At 44.1% G+C, this 15663-nt stretch overlaps 1 protein-coding gene across 2 annotated transcripts in view; it reads left to right on the forward strand.

Annotated features, from left to right (window-relative positions):
• The first annotated feature begins 560 nt into the window (after positions 1-560).
• The window catches only part of glra3 (glycine receptor, alpha 3), a 51308-nt gene continuing 36205 nt past the window's right edge, over positions 561-15663 (forward strand). For both annotated transcript variants that reach the window (XM_036516720.1, XM_036516718.1), the window contains exon 1: positions 561-900. In XM_036516720.1, coding sequence (XP_036372613.1) covers positions 830-900 — 71 coding nt within the window. In that variant the 5' untranslated portion in view covers positions 561-829. The remainder of the gene's footprint in view (positions 901-15663) is intronic.

Here is a 15663-nt window from a genome sequence, read left to right on the forward strand (position 1 = left end):
TTTTTGATGAATGTGTGAATTTGTAGGATACCTCATTCATTCCAAAACGTGCTAAATGTATATCTATTGTACTCTGGTGTGACTATTCCAATATAATACGGACAGACAATGATTTTATTGGAATAATCAATGGCATACTTTTATTTGCATCAATTCAATACGTAATGTGGAAGACGCCCCAACAAACCGAACTCAAATAAATTGAAGCTCGCCTTTGACATTACAAGAATAAAAGGCGTTTTCAGTCCAGATGCGAATTTCGACATGACAACATTATATCCAACGTCTATTGCAACCCCCCATATACAAAAGAAAATGAGAGGCAAAAGTCATTCTTTTTTCTTTTTTTAAATTCTCTTCACTTCTATGTTTTTTTTCAGTGAATCAAGCGTCGTTCCCGCATTCTTATTGAGTGAGTGGAGGAATGTTGTGTCAGTCAGGCGCGCGTCTGGGCGGGCTCACGTTACCTCCGCTGCTAAGGACTGTTGCGATTTTACTGAGCGCGTCAAAGAAATATTCCGGCTGCAGCCTGGCGTTCAGCATTGCCGCTTGTTTTTAGACAGCTGTGTCGAGCATTTCTCGGTCGATCAACGCTGATGGTTTTTTTTCCCCGTAGCTGACTATGTAGGGCGCAACCCTTTAGATTATGTGGAATTTAAAAACTGATATGGTTATATTTTTAAAGAAATCAGCGAGTGTGCCTCACTGGATTGTGGAGAGAACAGCTGGAGCGCTGTCCTGAGTGCTGAACTCAAGAACCCAAAAGTGTGGAGACCGGGAGAGCAGTCGTTCTGTCGTGGGTATATGTCTTCGCAACCCAATCCCTGAGATGAGTCGGAAAAGGCTGCATTCTGTAGCTGTTTGGGGATTCTTCGCATGGGAAATTGCAGTTTTATTGAGGTAAGGAAACGGCATTGTTCACGTTATTCAACAACCAGATGTTTACATTCAAAACACATACTTTGGGGTTTAAGTTGCTGTTGTAATGGGAAACGATGTAATTTCTGGAAATTGTGCATCGGGAATTAAAGGAATATCCCATCTAACGATACTATAGAGAGGAAGTATTACTACTTTCAGGAATATATAGACGACACTACAACTTTAGATAAATTACGTTGAGCAGTGAATTATGAAACAAAATGAGAGTGTTGATTAAGGGTGAGGTAGATAAAAAAGGTTTTGTGTTAGCTGTTCAAAACTTTTGATTTTACGAAAAAAGCTGATGAGCTGTGATCCTGTAAGGATTTGGAATTTTGCCCAGAAAAATCATGTAGGACGCAAAACACAGCGCCCCCTGAGACTCTTGATAACAGAGACCAGCGTTTCATATCGCATCAGATACAGACCGTTCAAAGGAAAGGTATGGGCCTATATTTTAGAAAATCTGACACCCAAGCCAGGACGTATTTCTTGCGCAGTAATATGAAGGAGAGTTTTTCAAGGGATTTTTTGGAACGCGTGTAACAGGTGACAATATTTCTTTAAGTGAACGGTGTAGGAGCTGACGTGGACCGTTCGTCTCATACATGTAGCTCATTTCCAATTTATTCCACCGTGTTACATTCCATATCGGGAAGGACGAAGTGTGGGCCGCAGCAAACTGTATATGACTTTAGGAGTGCATTTTTTGTCGGAAACAAATTCTTTCCTCCACTGCGAGGCCATGTCAGCCCATGCCATAGGTGTTAACGTTATTTCCGGGAACCACAACGCCAACACTTTGATTAATTTAGATGACGATAAATAACGAGGTCCTTGCTCCATTTATTGCACGGTAAACTAGTATAACTGTGGAGAATGGTATTACAACTTGTAAAACATCATATGTCACGCTAGTGGCAAACGAGCTTTCATCCCAGCATCAACCAAAACCAGAATTAGATATTTTATAAATATAATTAAAAACAACTGCAATGTCATTCATATTACCTGACCTTTCAACGACACTAAATACGTAAGTTTCTAACCAACGCAGCATAATTAAAAGAAAGGCTACTACTTTGGCTGCCGCTCAGCGCAGCCCATAGATAAGAAAGTTTCGACCCAGTGTTGCTTACGTGAGCAGATGTGCAGGCAAATATAAAATACACTATGGAAATGCAGCCGATACACAGAGGCTTGCGTCATCCTGTGTTTGCCCGAGACCTTCAACGCAAGCAGGTACATGAATTACACAGTCCACTGTCTAATATATACACAAACTATTCACTGTGTGTAGCATAAGCACTTGTTTTTTTTAAAGAGTTGCTTTCGTGTGGATTGCACACACGCGCGCGCGCACTCTCGCCCGCGACTACTAGCGCTCTTCCCAGTAGCACCCCAGAATAGTAATGCAGTGGCGTTCTCACTGGGGCTTTGTTTCCAGAAGTAATTCCTTTCTTATGAAGTCCCTCTTGGTCGGTGCTGCGATGAATTATTCATATTTCATTTATCCGTGATATAGGGATCCATAATCGTGGCACATTCCCATCTTGTTGTGCATTATTGATGCCGTGGCTGTTGCGATGTCCCTGTCCCTACTGCACATTTCCTGACATTTAATACGATTCAGCAGAGAGCATAGATAGCGTGTGATCACTATTGTGCGAGTGACCATGTGATTTGTCGGCCCGAAGTTGCGCTGAGGCTCCGGGGAAACGTTTTATATGTAACAAACAGTAAAAGGCGATGTATGGGAAATATGCAGTCCAAGACGTTATGATTTTGTCTTCAATGTCAATATCAAAATATATTCTTAATATGTATAAAAATGTATCAGTCCTTACCACTTGCATGCATGCAATCAAGTATACAATTGAGGAAAAAGCCCCATATGTCCTTTTACAATACATGTATACATGCCGCTTACATCAAACTGTCATTCCTCTGTCTGTTTTTGAATTTATGTTGACATGTATTGAAACTGTATTTTTTATTTGTACTTCAACAAATGAAACTTTGTACCTAGAAAAATGCTGGCTAACCATTATCCATGCGTGGCATCTCGTTCTGTTGGCCGCAGAGATTGATATGCTGCCTGAATAATGTTCCTAACCGGATGTCGTAGAGGGGTCCATTCCCCTGTCTTGTGAGGTGATTTACTTACTGGCCACCAGGCAACCAGCGCTGTACAGTAGTGACGGATGCGTCACAAACGGCCTGGAACGCCCTCTGTTAACTCGTCATTTTGCTGGCGGAGTGCCATTGCCGTTGTCTGTCTTTCTCAAATGGAGGGCCTGTCGGTCTGCACTGTCCTCAGTGCCTGGATGTTTACGCCTCTGTGCTCTGAATAGCAGCATGCCAGCTCCGTGTGGACTTTGGACCTGAATTGTTTTCGTGCTCCTGCTGCCCTTTTTCTTTTCGTAATCCCACCGCTGTGGCCCCGAGTGTCCCCTTTCTGTGCTGTGTTTGTCCTTGTGTCTCAGCGCCGAGCACCTCAAAGTTTCATGAGGATTTTGAGGCGGGGGGGGGGGGGGGGTTGGTGTCATTAGCGCACTCTTTGAGTGGAGTGACAGAGGGGAACCACTCCACCAGACCGAGATATTCTGGAGTTTCCAGTCAGTAGAGCATCAATATTTCACTATCAGCAGGTCCCCAGTGAGGAATATGCCTGGATTCATAATCAGAGATTTTGCCCTCTAGGTTTTCTGACAGGAAAGACCTTACTCCCTGAAATCAAAGAATTCAAGCAGCTCTACAGGATGTATCTCTTATAATCTATTGATAGATCATTTCTGTTAATGTCTGCAGAGTTTAATTTGCCAGCTGGCTGTTAAGCATATGCCATGCACAGAGTTCTCCACCCCAGCCTCTTGGTCAGTCCTCGCTAATGAACTGTTGTTTTGCTTGCAGTGGGTTTTGGCGGTAATGAAGCATGCTTTTGTGTGAAGAGTAGCCCCACTGCTCACACCTCACGAGGCGGCGCGGAGCTGACGAGCAACTGCTAACTGCTGGGCTCGGAGCGTAGCGGAGTGTAGAATGGCAGCTGGAGCTCTTGGCGTTTTTTTCTCACCCAAAATCCGACAGGCTCACTCTGGTTGTGTTGCGTTTCTTGCCCGCACCCTGCTGTTTTACCTTCCTACTCCTGGGTGGGTGAGTGGGGTGGAGGTTGGGGAGGGGGTGGACTCATTGCTCATTTTGATGAGCCCCTCTGATGAGCACAGGTCCATGCTGTATGCTAAGATGGACTCAAGTCCTCACGGGTCCCAGCATAGTGGTTAAGGAGCAGGGCTTGCGCCAGAAAGGTTGCCAGTTCAGTTCCCCACTGGGGCACTGCTGCTGTACCCTTGGGAAAAACTGCCTCAGTAAATATCCAGCTGTATAAATGGATAACATTGTAAAAAAAAAAAAAAAAAAAAGTGTAACTGATGTAAGTCGCTCTGGATAAGAGTGTCTACTAAATGCCAATAATGTAATGTAGTGTCCCATATTAAACAGTCAGAAGAGTCCAGCAATGCAACGGCTGCAAAGGGCATCGGCGACGGACACACTCAGATGTGTTTTGCTTTGCTTTTTTCCCCGTCTGCTTGAAAACGCTGTCACGAAGGCTCGCGGGCCGCCGCCGGATCGGAGAGGGAGACGAGATGAGAGATGACGACCGGTTTCAGCTCTCGGACGCGTCCGGCCACGCTGCCGCTTCTAGTCACAGTGCTCTGGTGGCACGCTCTGCACCGGGTGGCAGGGGACAGGGAGTCTGAAAGCTGCGCTGGTTCACAGTGAAAAAAAAAAAAAAAAACATTACATCACATAATTCAAACATTGCAGTGTTCCTCTCAGTCAAGGTCAGCACTGTGAGCTGAATTGTCCGTAGCGTGAGTAGCGTGAGTAGCGTGCCATCGTGGTACTTCTGAATGCGTTGTGTTTGGAGGGTTTGTACCATGGAAGGTCTGAGCTGTCCGTACTTAACGAGAGATTTGCGTGCTTTAGATGGGCCTTTCTTCATGTGACTTCAATATTGTACAGCTTCTTTGTTGGAAGAGTAACAATAATGATAGCAGTGCTTAAAAAATTGGTTCAAAAATGGTTAATTTCTCTGTTCGGTTGCTTCAGGTGTATGGTAATTTAACTGTCTGGTCACCTGTATCTATCTGACACTCATGATTGAAGCAGTGCTCTATAATGTTGATATAGACACACATGAATATCTCAGTATTCATGGAATTCATTGCATGAGTAGTAATCATACTGATTGTACATTTATGCAGAGTGGAAGAAAATTGAAATTGTGCTTTCTTCCTCCTATTAAGTTGCTGGAGGTAACCGTTATATTTTCACTGCCTCTGTCATTATCTCTGTGTGAATATGAGATCAGGTTGTGTCCATTTTGTGAGACAAATTTCATCCTAGCTAGGAGGCTCATCTCATTTTCTAGTTTCTTTTATTGTTAGAGCATGAGGACTTTGTATTTATAGCACCAGGCACTAAAGTCCACTAAAGCCCTTTGTTGAAGAATCTCTACCTTTTGTACGGGTGGTTAAACACAACACGCAGTTTGCACAGTCAGTCTGCCTGCTGAACCACTGTAAACATTGACAGCATCAATCGCTGCGTATCAAAGGCCGCTTTCAGCATGTCACCGAGTTCTATCTCTGGCCTGATCTCTGCGCAGTGGCGGGGCTATCCGCCCTAATGCCTCATTCTTAACCCTCTGACAGCACCGCCCTAACGCTGGGAGAGACCGAATATCTTTACTTAAGGTTTATCCAAGTGGACTCTGTGCCTGGAAACCCGCTGGAAAAATATCACCTGGCAATCTGCTTGCGGTGCACGACTGACACGAGGGAAATCAGCCGAAGTGATGCTCTCTCGCTGACATAAGTTACTGGGCTGGATGCAACCCACAGGCGGCTGAAGTCTGGTTTAGTTTGCTTTCCCTGCTGTTTGTCACAACAGGGGGGCTGTCTCCAGCATGGGCCAAACAGGAAATAACAAGCACCAGCACTAGCGTGCATGTGATAATACCAGCATCTGCACCAGGCCAGTTTGCAAACTTGCTGTGATGTTTTTGGAGGTCTGTCAAGCGCAAAACCACGTTGTGGCGACTTATCCTTCTGCCTTCACACTCGGACTATGTGCCGGATCAAGAAGGATCAATCCGATAGGATTGTGCACAGTGCCGTGAAAACAAAGGAGAAGAGACCAGGTAGGGAAGGGGTGTGAACTGAATTGGAAGTATAAGTTGGGACGGCAAGACGCCAATGATTTTGCGCTTCCATGCGCGGCCGGACAAGAAAGCGCATCACCGGCAGTGGGGTTCACGCTGGACTTGTCATGTGCTTGTCATGTCTTGCTCATGTGATCCCTCCCTACATCCCTGTCACTTGAGATCATCAACTGTTCCTCCATTCCAGGAAAAGACAGAGATGATGTGTTACCTCCACGGCCTGCTCCTGACCTTCCCACCTTTCTCTTTTTGCACTGAGTGTAAAGCAATGGGGGGGAAAAAAAAAGCGTAAGAGAAGAGGAGAATGGCACAGTGCACAGGAACAATCAGTTAATAATAAATGAGCAAATTATCTGAAGAGCTGATGATGATGATGATGGCCGGACCCAGCTGTGGCCCTGTCCGCAGCTTGTTCAGTGGAGCAGAACGTTCAGCACTCCAACAGATATTCCCCGTATAAATAGGTACAGAGAGTCCTGTATAAATAGGGCTCATTGGTGTTTATTTAATGGGAGCAGATTTTAGTCTACCCTTCATTTTTTTTAAATTATGTGTTCTGCCCCCCCCCCCCCCTCCCTTTCAGCCAACTTTCAGTAGATGCCAAATTATGCATTTAACACCATTGGTATCGCAATAACTACTGCTAAACCCACTAAGAATGCCTGTGCATCCCTTCTGCAGCTATTTCTGCACTACACATCCCATGATGCATTGGAAGGCAAACACCATCAGAGGACAGGCACACCCTCCTGGCACTATCTGAGTAACTCATGGGTGCCCAAGTCAGCATCAGGATGGAGAGAGTGAAACAATGAGGGGACCCAAGCCAACTTACACACCCTGCTCCCTACAAAGCCATTGCTGCTTTTTTTCCCCCGTGTGGGCTCCTGGTACTGTAGTTCTCTGCAAGTGGCACAGCCAATTTTGAAGCCAGGCTTTCTGCAGAGGCACACACCGCTAGCATAATTCTGTTGGCAAGTACTCCAGCAAATGGTTACTTTGAGCATAGATAATTAGGGTTTTTTGGCTTTTTGCTTTGTGCTTGATCTGGTTCTCCACACTGCTCCATGTAGTATCTGTTGCACAGTAACATGTCTATATGTCTGTTTTGAATTATTCTGTGGAATACCTCCTGCTGATTCTCTGAAATTCACAGGGAGGTTTACCTCATAAGAAGCTTAAAAAATGTTGATTTAAGTTATCTTAAAGTCATACCATATCTGGGGCAGAAACTCAAACAGTGATTTTGCTGGAAGGCTTTAAGTTATGCACATATAAAACTGAAGGGCCCTGTGGAAACAGCACAGCACCAATTACACCTTTTCCTTCTAATTACTCAAATGCTATTAATGTCTTATTTTTAATTAATTAATTTCTTATATTATTAATATTAATGTCACATGTTATGTCCTTATTTCCTTAGGGGTTTGGGCAAAGAGAATAGTTGACATTTTGGATATTATCCATTCATAGAGCTTCATATTTACTGGAGATTTCCAAGTACAGCACCTTGAAAAAGGGTGTAATGGCAGCACCCTAACTGGGATATGAACCTGTAACCCATTCTGAAACATAATCATAGTGCCATGAAGCCATCCTACGTTTTACACATTGTTTCTTATCGTGGGCGGTTAATCTTATCTTGGCAATATATGGTCACTGCATTTCGATGCCTCCAGATTTCCAGATCAGTTTAATGTGAATGTATCTTTGATTTCTTAAGACCTAAGATCGGGCCATGTGTTTTTGTACTTCAGAGAAGGCAGGATATTTTCGCACATTCCAGCCGTGTTCATCATTAAATGATTGCGACTTAATATTGTCAAATGCTGAGGATCATATGTTTTTAGATAGACACGTTATACAGACCACTTATTTACGTTTTCCGGCTTCCAACTTGCCGATAGCACAAAAAGCATCCTTCTGTTGATAAACTGGGGTATATTGGGTTCATTCGGTGTTCTATGTCTAAGTTCTGTGTTCCGGAATTTCACCAGACAGTCAACAAATCAGTGCAGTCACCTCGCTACACCTCTGCCCGACCATGTCTCCAACTAATGGGGTCATGTAGTGCTTAAGGAGCAGTTAAAAACCAGTCAGGCATAAAGTTCAATTAATTAATGATCAGTGAAAGTTCAATTAATCAAATCCGTGCCAAATACATTTAATCAATATCCAAAGTCTTCCCTGCAGCCATGCATGCATAAATGGAAATTTTCCTTTAATACTCTGTGTGTTTTGCATATTGAGTAGGAGTCTGTGGAAGTCACTGCTACAGTAGGTCATTATCCTCAGGATCCTGTTGCAGACTGAGCCTCAGTGACCTGAAATCACGTTTATTGGTCTTGAATTGCCATCAGCCTGGGAAATCATTGCCCAAAAAGGCAGTTTCTAGACGTTTCCAACGTTGACACTAATGACACTATTCAATTTAACTGCAGTATGGGTTTGTCCTTAATTTGCCCTTAATACAAACAAGTAGAGTGATATTCAGTGAGGTGCATGCCTCCACCACACTTTGGTTGTTGTATAGGAGCCCTAAAATGATCCCACTGGCGTTTGATTTGTCAAATCTTTTACGGTTGTCTTGTTTACAGACAGACAAACTGACAAAGGGTAATCACATAACATTTGCTCCACCTAGTGGTGGTGGAGGTCACCATGCATGTGGTGGGAACAGAAATGACTCGGAAGTACAGTATCACAAATGAGGGAATGTGCTTAAATTGAAGAAACAAATTTAAGTCATGTCCAGGTCAAAGGTGTAATATTTTACTTATAAAACAGACCAAGCCTCGGCTTCTTTGCCCGGAGACCTCAGATTGCGGCCTTTCAGCCAAATCAGCAAAGAGGAAAATGGGCTTAAAAGAGATAACTGGCACATGTGTACCCAGATTGTATCACATTATTCCGCTGTAATATTTCAATCTGGTCCTGGAAGCCGAAGCAGCGGTGTTATATTGAATCCTTCGCACGTCAATATCAATGCTGTCAGAGCTGCAGCGAGCCTGATTGCTTGGCCGTGTATGAAGGCCCAGGTATTAGAGCCCTGGAATGACAAAGATGCAGGTGCCACCGGAAAGACACAGCAGAGTGCAGCTTTCCTGGTTAGCAGCCAAGGCTGTGCCAGTGTTGAGAACCTGGCTGAGACTTCTTCCATAAATAAGTAGAAAAGAGCAACAGGTTAAGAGAAAAACAATATTTAAAAAAAAACAACATTAATCAAACAACAAAACAAAGGAAACCAGCCTAGGCAAACCAGTAGCAGAGACAAAGCGTACGTTTGCGCAAATTGCCAAACCCACATCCGTTATTCTAAAAGACTAGAAAGTCTGCGCATTGGTTCCCCCGATGCAGAGTAGTGTCAGACCCCTGCAGGTTCAAATTCCACAGTGGAAGGCTGTTGATGCACATTCCTACAGGAATGTGCTCTCGTCATTACCATCTTCAGTGAATGTGTGGCAGTATAGTACAGAGCCATGTGTGTGACCCTGTTATAGGCATCTGACAAACATGGATAATAAATATTTTAGTGTGATGTACTGCACATGTGATGTACTACACAGGATTCTAATCCCATGCTCTATTTTCACACATAGCAAAATGCACTGGGATCTACTTAGGGTGCATTATAAGTAACTTTGTAATTATGTAAAACAATAAACTTATGAGGTTGATTTAATAAGGGATAGAGGGCATTAATTATAAAAAAATTCCCATATAATACAATGAAGTTGCAGACTGAATAAAAAAAATAATTGACTGACTGGTTGGGAAAAGCAAGAGTATAGATTCTATCAAGAGTAGTTTTAACTACTGAGGCTTCTCAGCTATTATTATTACAACTGACCTGCTAAGAAAATATTACCTGATTGTCACGTGATATTAAACATGTAATTGACTAAATTTGAAAGTCCCATTGTTTGACTGTGGAGACCTATGAAAAACTCAGTTCCAGCATAAACAAACACATTTATGTAACTGAAATACAGGAAATGATTTTGTGTAGGAATGCTGTATGTGTAATTCTGGGCTTGAGAGCCTGCGCATAAGAGCTTATTTGTACACCGGCCTACTTCAGCGTTTAGGAAATGACTTGCTATGATTGATTTATGCCTATAATGTAGCACTTGGATATAAAAAGCAACGGTACTAATTCTGCCCAACCGCAGTGATAATGTAGGTGGCATGGGTGAATTGCTTACATAATATACTGGGATGTTAAATTGCTGCTAGGGATTTTGAAACTCCTATAGCCTTCAGTTTTATGTGAGTGCATTATGGAAGGGGTCTGCATTAAACATCCCTTGGGCTCGGCTGAGCCAAGTCTCTTAGCTAGCATGATGCAGGGGCTGATTTCAATTGTCCTTTAGAACGACAGCACAGTGTCTGACATTAAAAGGCTAGAACACATCTACAACTCTAAATTCTCTGGTGCACAAATTTATAAAAGGCAAAAAGGGCATTTCTGTATTTTGAGATGTGATTTCCTAAAGGATTCAAAGTGGACTGTGACCGGGAGCATATTATGAGCACAGTTAGTTCAAAGGGCATGCGAAGGTGAAGGATAAGTGGCCTTTTGGTGACCTTTCTTTGTGTTCACTTAGAAATATTCCAGTCCTCTGGATGATAAAATTCAGGCAGAGACACATGCTGTTCACCCAAACCTGCTCTGCATTCGGTTAGTGCATTAGGCAAGTGCGGGGACTGCAAGTTGGTTCGACAGAGGTCAAAGTGTCTCAGAGTTTGAGCCAGATGTATTTCTTTCAACAGATTATCAAAAAGGAAAATTTGTTACCGGTTCAAAGAGACTGCTTTTTGGTGTCTGTGTCCCCCCCTTCCCCCCTCAGAATTGTATTTTCTTGCCATTTGAGTCACAGGAGATGGTCTGATGTCCGTTATCTTTTCTGTGTCACAAAAACAAGTCATGAAAGGACACGAACAGCATACATTTCCTCTGGGAAATGTTAGTATCTCACAGTGCTGTGAAGGCGCAGAAAATCAAGCCACTTTCAAGCTTGTCCTGGAGAAAAAAAAAAGAGAATTAAAAGCAGAACCAAGCAGAGGGCCAGTCCTGTGGGTACCACACTCCGTGTATCACGAAACAGCAGATGACTCAAAAGGAAAGATACACTTTCGTGTTGTAATGGTGCCCACACGATCTGTTGTGCAGAACTTTGCGAAGTTGTTGTTCAGCAAAGAAAAAAACACTGTGCTACGCTACACTACGCTACAGCTACACTGGCTGCCAGAGACTGAAGCAATCCCCTCTGTGTTTGAAAGCGTTGCTGCGTGCCCCTACCGCTTGGCATAGCAGCGCCTCCTGCTTTGCCTGCTTTAGAATCAGAACACGCCAGTCGTTTCCCATCCACTCCAGTAGCATCAGTCACCGAGGAAAGGAGCCTCAAACGTTTGTACTCTGCGACCAAAACACGAATTCAGCTGACCGGCGGCAGGCGGAATCCGCCAAGAGACGCAAACACGGGCCGTAAGCATACGCCTTGCGCTTCAGATGAGGGGCTTTAAATTAATTTAGAGGAGACATTGAATTAAGGGGAATATGATGAACCGGGGAGAGTGCATTGATGTTCGGAGAAGCCATCCTATCTGGGGAATTGATCCAGTCCTGGGGTATTGATGTTGTACGTCCTATTCCTTCCTAGAGCATAAGAATGGCTTCATTGTGCCATCCTACACAGGGTGGGAGCGGGTGGGGGTGGGGGTGGGGAGGTGGTTGGGGGTGGGGGGGGGGGGCAGGCTATTAGGGAAATGGATGGAATGGAGAGAGAGCCGAAGATATGATGTGTGATGTGCTCTGAGGCTCACATCGGTATGTGTGTGTTTTCGTATTGATTTCCTTAAAGCAGGTGAGTTATATCCATTCCGATCCCACAGAGTCCAAACACCTCCAGCAAAGTCACTGAGGGCGCGGTGGCTGAGCAGGGGTCATGGAGGGCACGCCGCCCAGGCAGGGGTCACAGCGGAGGCAGGGGTCAGAGGGGTGAGGGTCCCGAGGGGAGGGGGGGGGGGGTTGGGGGAGGGGGTGGAGAGAGCGGGGTCAGAGCAAGGTTCAGGAGGAGGTCTCTGTGGATTCACCAACAGCAGGTACGGAGGGCATTTTGATTTTCAGAGACAGATGGACATCTGGCAGGACCCAGTTAATAATGCTATCGCCGACAGATTTATGAAGCTATTGTAATGCTCCAGGAGGGTACAGCACACAGGGCATCCTGCATAAAATACGGAGCGCAAGACCAAGCAGGTCACAGGGTGATATAGCTAATATAATGAAAGCCAGTGGGCAGGGGTGTAGGAGCGCTGAGCAATTGGGCCATGCTGTCATTCCAGAGCAATATTAACCCTTTGATTAGGGTGACATAGTGCTGCTACATACTGAGTGGCACTATAATGAGGCAGTTGATACTGAAGGTATGCTGTCGAGCGGTACTCTCATTCCAGAGTGGAGTTTTCAACATTTTGGCCTTTATTCAGTGTATCTGCAATGTGGTCTGGCCTTTAACATTGCATTGAATAACACATTTTAGCAGGTGTTTTGCTCTCTTGGTACTTAACACCAACATTTTCGTTAATTTCACTGACCATTGAATTTGTGATTTGTTGCACAGAAGACTTTCCAGGGAAAAGGACAGTGTACATTAGAGCTTGTTTGAGGGGACTTTCCCTCCCTTTTTCAAGCGCTCCAGGGTGATTACAGAACGCAATCCCAGGTGAGAGAGGGAAGAGAAAACCGGTTTTTCAGACGATGCGGAGTGTCAGGATGGATCAGTGATTTTCTTTGTAGTTGATGGGCATTTGAAAAGAAACACAATTGGATAAGTGGTACGCAACAGAAAAGGTACATCTGAAAAACACTCTCCTGAGAGCAGACAACCTCTTTGCCTTATGACAGAAGCCATCTCAGGCGGATAGTGTCTTGAGGCTTGGAAACAAATGGCACATTGATGGCCCTCACACCTCCTTTACCTCGTTGTTTTGAGACAGGAGTTGTCAGTCTTGGCCGCCAGTTCAGTAAAATGGCATTTGTTGCGAATTCAAAATTATTTTTGTCATCAGTTGAATAAAATCTCTTCGTCACTTCTGTGAAATCACATCTTGTCATGGTAATGAACATACATTGGTTGTGAAAATTGCATATGGTCAGTTCCGTGAAATCAGGTCTCTTGTCGGTTGACTAGAATGACTCGTGTCATCAGTTCATTAGAATCAATGAGCTGTCAATTCAGCGACATCACGTCTTTTGTCAGTGGAATTAATTCTGTGGGTGTTGTAAAGCACTCATAGGCAGCCGCATTCAAGTCAAATATTCTGTAATACTATTTGGCGTAAAGGCTGGTGGTTGCTGGTCCTCATGGGATTAGACACATTGAGTGATGCCTGTAGGGTGATCTGGCTGACTGGTCACTTTAACCCTGACTTCTCTGGAATGGGGGTTGACAGCAAACCAGCTGTCTGAATTCAGCAGACCAGAATCTTCACAAAAAATATGACCGCCCACCACTTGCGAGTTCGCATGCGGAACATTTAGACTGGCAGTGACACTGGAAGCTCTCTCTAAAACATTATCAGTCGAGAGCATTCATTACCACAATGAAGATGATTTACACACAGACACACACACACAAACATTTATTACCATGACAATATTTGACACGTTTTAGACTGTATTTTGGATTGCATGTTTTGCGATATTTCAGTACGTATTGGTTTTTCAGTTTTTCATAAGGGCACATCCGTTTTTCCATGGGTGCAGTTTGCGTGTACATGCCACAGTTCGCTATGAACAATGCCACAGTAAAGCATGTGAAACTGAAGGAGTTGAACTGAGGGAGAGAGCATGGCAGCCAGATCCAGAAGTGTATTCTGTGTACCCATCCTGTTCTCCACCAGCGAGGAGGCTGCAGACTCCGGATCCGGGCTACGCTTCCGGCCAGTTTCTGTGTTTTGAGCAATTTTACCGGCTGTCTGAGAACCTGATGCAGAGCAGAATGAAACAAAACATAAGGGGGAAAAAAAAAAAAAAAAAAGAAATTTGAGATGCAGAATCAAGCTCGGGATGACCCCTGTGTAACCGCTGTGCTTTGTGGGTAATAATAATCTGGACGCAGATGAATGAAAACATGAGCGAGGATATTTTGGGGGGGGAGGGGGGGGGTTTAGTTGCAAATGAGCAGGATTGAATATTCTGTTGGACTTCCATCTGCACTAATTACCGACGGGACCCCCGAGGGCAGGATGGCCACAGACCTCAGTCTGTGTTTTAATCTCTTCAGCTTTATTAAACACAGAGGAGCATTTATGCTCTTCTGACTTCATCACTCAGCGCTAATACGCAATGCTTGGCAGACACTGCATTTACACATGTGGCATGCGCGCTTGTCTGCGGACGCTGACTTTGTGAACAATGTTTCACAGAATTTCTGTTTCGTAATAACACGATTCCAGGCATATCCAGCCGAGCACGTACGGTTTGGCCCGAGACTGGGAAACTTTGACAGAATAGAGTGAGAAGATGCGGGTGCTATGTATTCACATGTATACATACACGTATATGTACACACGTTTCAAAAGTGATTGACAGTAACATTCTAACATTGCCAACCATTACAAAATACTTGACTTGCACTTTTGCAGTTTTGCAGTGGATGTTTCTAGAAGCCTGAATATGTTTCAGGTGTCTACAAAAACCTGCCGCCCAACTGAAATGAACAGCTGTTCTGCCTTCACTGTAGAACGGAAAGCGTCATTTTTGTTCTAAATGTGTACCCGTCTTGTATTTGATGTATGCGTGCCAATGTGGCCATCTTTATGCGCTGCATCTTTACCCCCTGCAATGTTAGGGATAGAATGACATGTTACATTACCCTGCTCTACCTGAGGTCTGAGAATGCCTGGCCTAGATTCAAGGTGAAAGGTGTCAACCCTCTGCATGTGTATCTTGTTTTCTAATGGGTGCTTTAATGAGAACTGACCGCAAAAATATGTTCACCGGCGTTCAGGTAACCTCTCCTCTTAACAGCACCCACAGGACCTGCACAGGCTGTCTGATTCCATAAGAATGGAACAGATATAATCCTTTTGGATTCTTCATCAGCAGTCCAGCTTGTGGACAAACTGGATCTCCATCTTGTGCTGCTTGATGTTAGTGTGTGGTCATACATTTACGCATTTCGGTGGTGTACCATTTGATGTCATTTGAGACTGTGCATAAACAGGTGAAAACGTAGGTTTTATAATGAAAAATTATGCCGAGAGAGCTTGTGACACAATACCATCTTAATATCACGACCTGATGTGGGCAGTTAATGTCTACTGCGAGAAGGGCCAAGGTACCGCAGTATGGTTTGTCCTTAATTTTGGCATAAAAACTTTAAACTAAGGATGATTTTTAAAAATCTTACGCAACACTGGGTCTTCAGTGGCAAAAAGAAACGTATCATTTCTGAAAACATTTTCCTTGTTGATAAACAGCATGCACCCTGACAGTTTTGTCACAAGAG

The sequence above is a fragment of the Megalops cyprinoides genome, chromosome 22, assembly GCF_013368585.1.
Source record: "Megalops cyprinoides isolate fMegCyp1 chromosome 22, fMegCyp1.pri, whole genome shotgun sequence".
Taxonomy (NCBI): domain Eukaryota; kingdom Metazoa; phylum Chordata; class Actinopteri; order Elopiformes; family Megalopidae; genus Megalops; species Megalops cyprinoides.